Consider the following 8,102-nt stretch of genomic DNA (forward strand, 5'->3'; position numbering starts at 1 on the left):
ACTGAACTAAACCCTATGAGTTAAATAAAGCAGAAGAATCATCCTCCTTTCTGCATACTATGAAAGGATGACTTTTCACAGGTTGTACAGGATTTTAAAAAGTACATGGACATGATATGAAATTTGAAATTCTGTCATTTATTTATTTAATTTTATTTATAAAATTAAATTTTATTTATAAAATTAAATTCTTTTTTGCTGAGTTTCTAGAAGATACTCAGTAATGTGTTAAACAAAGTTAGGTTACTCAATACATAATGTTTTTAAAAATTCTTTATTTTAAGAATAGCTCACTGTGCATATGAAGGATCAGCTACCACATATTCCACAAAACTGTATTATCAGCTCAAACTGTGAGATTCAACTATATCTTTATTAAAAAAACTATTAAGCAAAGTGTTCAGCAACTGTTTAAAAATACCAGGTTAGGAACAGAATATGATGTTTAAAGGTATTTTTATATAATGTACATTTCCAGACTTCTGACAAGTTAGGATGACACTCAAAAGGGGGGAGGAAGTAGCCTGGCACTCATGCGAACTTATCTTCACTATTTGTACAGGATCTAACTTCAAAAACATCAGCTGTGCCAGAACTTTTCTTTTCCATAACATGCATCTGTCCACACCAACTGAATTAGAGACCACCAACTTGTCTCATACACCACATCAAACAACAGGCCAGCTTGACAGTTCAGAGCATGATTTAGAAATACAAAATATGTATTCTTTCCCCAGAACACAGAAGTTTTAGCCTACTTTTCAAAGTCATTTTAAAAATATTAAGACATTTATAAATACATTGAAGCCAAGATATTTAATACACTAGTTTCTACAGTGATTGTTTTGAAAGCCAAGATTTTCTTTAGCTAGTAAATCTGCTTTGAACTGCATAATCTATAATGGATTTAGTGAAACTTGCATTTTTATTACTGTTCTCCTTTAAGTTTCACATGTCTAATAATAAATGACACATCGTACCTGAAGAGTGACTATGGTATAGGCATTTCTCCATTATTATGGAAGAAATAAGGTACATCAAAAATCTTAAATGACAAGTGACACGCATTTTAAAATTATGCATGAAGTGTATGAAAATATACATTGTAAGATTTTTTTTTTTAAAGAAACAGCAAAATACTCAAGAGTCAGGAGATAGACATCAATAAAACTAAATACTTCCACAAGTGCGAAAGCTGGCTCACAGGATCTCATGTTAGTAAGAAAACACAGAAGAACATGCTTTGAGATTCCAGTGGTCTGTTTTCTAGCCTCTGCTTTTCTTTAAAATAACCTGCAAAAAGAAAAAAGGATATTTATCACTGCTTTTATCTGTACAATCCAGGTAGCAGTAAGAGATCCAAAACGCTAGGCTACTCAGACAAAAGGTTCACCTAGCCAAACAATCTATTTCCAAAAGTAGAGTCACCAAGGGTAAAAGTCTAGGGAAAAGGTTAGAAATAATGCAAAAGCATACAGAAAAATGCCATATCAGAAAGTATTTTTTTTTAAATAGGAACATTCATAACCAAGAATTCTGTAAAATAAAAGGATTATTTTAAAAATGAATGCTGAGGAATGGCAATAGTGCTCTCAAGCCCTCAGCAGATTCCTTGAAGCTCTTACCCCATTAGGCCTAGACAAAAAGAAAGAAGTAAGATTTGCAATTATACAGCTACTATGCTCAATTTTTGTTTGTAATGCCTTATTTCTTTGTGTATCAAGACTGCCCAGACCCTTGGAAGGACATTTTTTGGTTTGGAGTTTAAGTTGAAAAATGAACTTCAAAGCCCAAGTGGGACCATTTAAGTGTTAACATTATTAAAATACAGGCAGTTTTTCCTTTCTTCTCATCTTAAAAAAAATAAATGGAGCACAAAAATGTTCAAATAATGTTAAGATTGTAGTTAAAAAGAAATTACAAATGCGTAAGATTCCAACTGTAACATTCACTTGGCTACCCTACACATCCTGTATATATTTCTGTTACTATAGTAATAGAAAGTATCAAACTAAACATTTCACCAGAGGAAAAAAAAAATACTGAAGATAAACAGAAGCCACAGGACCCAAATATCAGAAAACACTGAGTTTTGTTCTTTCAATTTGCCCAGCAGCAGCAGGTAGTTGAACAGATAACTCAACAAATTAAAGAGACTAGGTAAAGCAGACATATCCTAGCGAGTGAAATGAGCTACAGAATACAAAAGGTTTTCAGTCATACTTTGACGCTACTCTAATTCTTTCTAGAGAGAGAAAGCTGCGTAACACCTTCCTCTCTCTCTTCTTTTGCATGTACACAAAACTTACCATGCTCTGTAATGCAGCCAATTCCTCCTTCACAGATATTCATACAGCAATTTTTGTTATGCTGAACTACCCATATAGCAATCCACAGTTTAATTCTCCCTTAGTTCTTCCCTTGCCGAACACATCATCACACAAAGTATCTGTTTGTTCAAAAGATATCCACACAATGCTACAAGAATCCACTTCAAACATCTTTCAGACTAAGCAGGTAAGAACTGAAGGTGTAAGATATTTGAACCTCTTTGAACTATTTCTCACTTGTTCCATAGAGCTTCAATTATATTACTGAAGTTAAGACAGCATGCTTCCTTGATATAGTATCATTTGAAATAAAGATCCTCCAACTTTGGAATTTGCTCCTGTTCCCCGGGCTTTCAGCCCATGGATGCTTGCCGGTAGACTACTGTGTACTTACCCACATATTGAAACTATGAATTTAAACAGGGAACAATCAAGAACAATAGGGCTATATTTAATAGGGCAAGGAGAGTTAATTTGATGTCTTGGTAACAGTGAATTATGCCAATGATGGATTAAAGAACATTACATTTCCGCAGGTTTTGGATTATAAATAAAAACATATCAACACTAACACTGAAAACTTTTGTATATGCTGTCATAATACATTTTACATTAAACAAAAAAGAAAAATGTTAAAAATGCTTTATTACCTTTGCTGCAGCTATAGTGTGCTCAGGTTTAATTATTTTACTTTTGCTCTCAAAAGCATTTATCCTGGCTTCTTCTGCTAGCCGATGGAGAAACAGTAAGAAGTTCAAATGCACCTTTAAGAGGGAAGGAAAAAAAAATTAAGAAGAATTCAAACTGTTTAAACACAGTTTGGTTTTTTAGAGGATCACTGTTTGAGACAGAAGACTCATATATTAGACTGCTTCCAAATTCCTGAAAGGTGTTCTCAAGAAAACAAAGTACCACTCAGTTCAAGTCTTAAAATTCCCAAGACATTCCTTACTGCAAGACTCTTGTAAAATCATACAGTGCTCTAGAAATGATCATACAAACAAGAACTGATCTAACAAAAATCAAATCTGATTTTTATTAGCAATTTTTTATAATAAAATGTAAACATAAATATCAGAGAATAAGAAGGAGCCTTTCTGCTTACTAGTAAATATAGTCAGCTTTCAGTGACTACAACGGCCAGACTTTTAATGAACAGCAAATTCATCCCTGCCTTATCACCAAATGGACCACAGACAAGTTCAAGGACTTCTGCCCCTTTCCAGTGCAAAGGAGCATTGACATTAATTTCTCCAGAACAAGAAATTCTCCACTGTCAGGAGGTTCCATCCATTTTTTCCCAGCTCATCACTTACTTAACCTTTTTACATGAAGAGAACTGGTAGGGTAATATTCCGTTCAACACAGAATGCTGCTCTGCTAGTACAGAAGCAGCAAAAATCTCAGCAGGCAAGGAACTGCTCCAACTTGGACTAAAAACTGCCAGCCAAAAGCACCCCTGTGTAATAAGGGACCTATAATACAAAACTCTAGCATTATGCAGACATTATGTGAACTATTTTAGTAGTCCCACCTGAAAACTGGTAATTGCACCTTTTGTAAATTAAACTTTCAAACAATATTAACTTTGCTATACAAAGCATACAAAAATACTTTTTCGATCAAGAGCTCAGAAAAATATTACTGAAATATATGAAAATTTTATTTATATGCATTAGGTGATATACTTATTCTGCCATACCTGATCTACAAAGCCTAGAAAGATATAACAAGGAAAGTTACAAGTTAGAGTTTATAGGAAATACATTGGCCGTGGGTTTGCAGCACAAAGAATCTGTTAGAAGATAAGCATTTCAGTGTTCATATGACAAGCAATTTAGGGTTTTTTTTAATTTCCTGAACTAAATGAAGCCAGCATGCAATAGATAAATTTACATAATATTTGGCATCATTTGGAAGCATCTACTACACAAAAAGCAGACGTTCTTGCAGATTTATTTAGCAAAATATCAAAGCCATTTTTAAATTAGTCTTTAGTTACTCACACAGAAATAATCTCTGACAGAATCAAGCAGTGGCACTAAAATAGTGTTCAACGTTAGAACTCTCATTATTAGACTTATTGACACGGAGGTTAGATTTCTGGAAACAACCTGGGGGAGAAGAGGGAGGTGGAAAAAAAGCTTCCATGCTTGCAAGTCCTCCTGCTGAGATATCTAGGGGCAAGAGTGTTCATTTTAAAACTGCCTTGAAAAACTGCATCTTCTCTCTGAATCACTGTACCTTTATTTTCCTATTTTCAAAGTGAATTGCTGCATGTGGAGAAGCTTCCTCTGAGCTTCAGGGGAAGATTTCAACAGTCACATAACTAAAATCAGAACAGTCCACAACAGAGCACACACGTTAATAAATATTCCAGATTATTCAAGGCAATTGAGAAAGGCTAATGAAAGGCAGAATGACTGAATACCATGAATGGGACAGTTACTGAGAAGTACCTAAGTGATATCACATTTGTTTAGACATTGCTTTACTACGTATTAGATTGTCCTTCTACAGGAAATTTAAAAACAGTTTTGAACTACTCATGAAAACCACCTTACACAACAGAATGCTTATTTCCCAGAAAAGAAAGGTTGTAAAATTTTAAGAACGTATGTAAAAACTCACAACACTGCTTGCAGAGCAACTTCCACACACCTGTTCAACAGAGCTAGTGAATAGTAGGAGTAAGCTCCATAATTTTGTTTTGCTGCCATAACTTCAGAACAATTCTTTAGACTGATATTTTGCCTTCAAGGTACACTTATTCATCATTCCATGCCGATAACAAAGAAAAAAAGGGTCATTCGATGCAATACTTTAAGCTTTTTCTGCAATGTAAATACAAACCTGCCCTTCTAGCATAAAACAAGCAGCTGAGTTCCTGCTTTTCTTCTATACTTCAAGCTAGAACAAAGTTTGCAGCTTTTTCTTCTCAGACCAGGGGGGGGGGGGGGAGGGGAATATCTGAACTTCAGTACTAAAATCTTTACCTCTTCTTTTCAAAAAGGTAAATAAATGAGTTCTAAGAGCATTGGAAAAACCTTAAATGCTATTCCTATCTCTTCACTCAAAGATATTATCATACGCCTTCAAAAAAACAGCTTCTTGAGAAAGTTTGATAAAATTTGTTAGCTACACTGTGCACAGAGAAAGATGTTAACACTTAGGAAATAGGTTCTGACAAAGCTTCAAATTTCAAAGAGAGACTTGATCAGAAGAATCTGAAAATAAAGAAGAAACTCCAGGTATTTAACAAAATTGTCTGAATTCTTATGTCTTTCAAAGTTGTTAGTAACCATCATGTAAGAAGACATTGGTTTATCAAGGAAAAATAATTGCTGAAGGTCAGGAAAAGGACAACAATCTGATTATGTCATAAGACAGGTAGGCAGACCTCCTCACTTGACTGGCTGAGTACCACAATAGATTCAAACATAAAGCATGGATCATTCAGGAAGATAGCCCAGAAACTGAACTAGCCAATTCTCATATTTCCCTGCAGAAGACACAAGCACTCTGCTCAAAATGTATACGATTTTGTCTTGTTAAGACAGCTGTTATATAAATTTCTAAACTATGCAAACTAATCACTCTTACAAGGTTTGTAGAGAATAACAGAGACACTAAAAAACATATTCTCAGAACTTGTTACTTGTCTAACTACAGGACTAAACTCCCCCCCCCCTTTTTTTTTTTAAATAAAGCAAAACTCCAGCTGTGTTGATTATTTATTCATAGAAATAAAAAGCTGAAGAGTTGTTAGCCACATGCCTAGTTGAAGAACATCATGAAGAAAATCACCACCCCTGGACATTCCTTTTTAAAGCCAAGCCTTCTAATGTTAAAGGCCATTTAATTTGACATCACCAGAAGGGATAATCTAAGCTTCCACCACATTATTAAAATTCATTCTCCTCTCATCCTTTGTGTTGGAATGAGTATTTGCATAGTCATATTTTAAGCTAGATCAGATTGTTGTTGTTGTTCATTAGTTTCAGTCAATTCAATTCACTGATTGTCTTTGCAGCCCACAGAACACTAGTGCCAGGACGAGGAAGAGACGGGAACCAATGGCCAAGATTTGGAGGGATGTCCCACATACCCTTTTTCAGACAGCTACACTACCTTGCAGCTAAATTAACATTACCATGGAAATATAGACCAACTGTTACTAACGACTACAAAAAATTTTATTAGTGCTTGTGTAAGTTTGATTAGTTGACTACTGCATTCCACTGAGTAAGCTTTGAGTGGGTCTGAGCATGAGTAGCAAGGGGCCAGGTCCTTAGTCCATAAAATACTCCAAAGATGGTAAAAGCAATAGGAAGAGATCATATTTTTATTAGACCAATTAGAAAAATATGTACTGTTTACATTCAAATGTAAATCCTCTTATGTAATTACCATATTCATTCATATTATTCTCATTATATTTTTTAAATTTTGTATATTTACTTTTAGCTTCATATATCCAGATACCAACCTTCAAGGTGCTGCAAGACACAACTTCTATACACATATGAAACATGGACTTACAATTCAAGTCAGGGACCATACTAGTATACAGTATGCATTAATGCTCTGAGAATCACATGCATTAGAAAACAAGAGGGCATGACAGTCAAGCAAAGTAAGCCTATTAAGTCACTTCAAAGAATTTTTTTTTTATGCACGGATTTTTTTTTTTCAATATGGCAGCTACCACAAGCTCCCTTGAGGTCAGGTTTCCTTGCTGTAGTCGAGTAATTTCTTGGTGAGACAAACCCTTCCCGTGCCACAAATCCCTTATTGCAGGTCAGAAGAAATCCAGCTTTGTTGGCCTCAGTTTTCTGAAACTTGTTCAGTATGGCTCTGTTATCCCTACACCTTTACAGCAGGTGTGTTTTTTACACTGAACAGGATCCCAACACCTTGTGCTCCTCATTAGATTACTAAGACAACTTGTCATTCCTTAGTTTTGGACAGAGATTACTTAGGTGGCCTTCTACAAAAATATGATCATTCAAGATGCCTTAACAGCTTAACAACTCATTAATCACAATTCAGTTGATTGATACCTGTATACCCGAATTGCTCTACATAAACAACAAACATCTGCACGTTACAGCCACATAATCCAAATCCCTATTTCTCAGTCCATCTACATCTCTTTGAACAGCAGTGTGTACATGTAGTGACACAGTATTTATGCATCAGCCTGTCCCTGAATCCCCAAACTCACAGTCAGAAACCTACAATACAGTAGCCACCAGCAAAGCAGAAAGCTGCAATCACTACTTACTAGTATTTTATTAGACTAACCGATCGTCTCTCTCCCCACAAACTTTGCCTCCTCTCTGCTGGAGGGGAGGTCACTGTTTCTGGTTACTGCAGAAACACCATTAGCAGGAACTTCACATCCCATTACGCCCAGCAACTCCAAAGCGCTCCAGTGCGCACAGTCCATCGGTCCATGTCTTTCAAGCGATAAAACATGTAGAAACTAAATGTCCCTATTTAGGGACACCTGCCCCTAGGCAACCAGAATAGCTGCAGCTGCCCGCCACGGCCAAAAGCACAACTGCTCCCGGACCTGCGCTACGACCCCAGGCTCCGCGGAGGAGTACTCATGGAGCTAGAGGATTCAGCCCTTGAGCTCACCGCGCTGCCCGAGCGGCTGGGGGCCGCAGCCGGCTGCTTGGAGCAGGCGCCGGCCCCCGCCTGTGCCCCGGAGAAGGCAGGCTGGAGGCTGCCGGGGCCAGCGCCGAGGGGCGGAGCGGCCCGCAC

The 8,102-nt window shown here is 36.6% G+C and overlaps 1 protein-coding gene across 1 annotated transcript; it reads right to left on the reverse strand.

Moving 5' to 3' along the window:
- Positions 1-405: 405 nt before the first annotated feature.
- CENPW (centromere protein W) lies at positions 406-7,782 on the reverse strand. The gene is made up of 4 exons (XM_009325674.1): positions 7,638-7,782; positions 4,033-4,046; positions 2,981-3,094; positions 406-1,293 (listed from the first exon to the last, which is right to left on the reverse strand). The coding sequence occupies exons 1-4, from the start codon at positions 7,780-7,782 to the stop codon at positions 1,267-1,269; spliced, it is 300 nt and encodes a 99-aa protein (XP_009323949.1). The 3' UTR covers positions 406-1,266.
- Positions 7,783-8,102: the final 320 nt, after the last annotated feature.

Source organism: Pygoscelis adeliae, unplaced genomic scaffold (assembly GCF_000699105.1).
Source record: "Pygoscelis adeliae isolate BGI_AS28 unplaced genomic scaffold, ASM69910v1 Scaffold54, whole genome shotgun sequence".
Taxonomy (NCBI): Eukaryota; Metazoa; Chordata; class Aves; order Sphenisciformes; family Spheniscidae; genus Pygoscelis; species Pygoscelis adeliae.

Excerpts from the sequence above, each read along its gene's own strand:
- CENPW (XM_009325674.1), bottom strand. The coding sequence starts at position 7,782 with ATGGACTGTGCGCACTGGAGCGCTTTGGAGTTGCTGGGCGTAATGGGA. Across the intron at positions 1,294-2,980 it reads ACACTATAGCTGCAGCAAAG|GTTATTTTAAAGAAAAGCAG; the intron begins GTAATAAAGCAT and ends TTCTTTTTGCAG.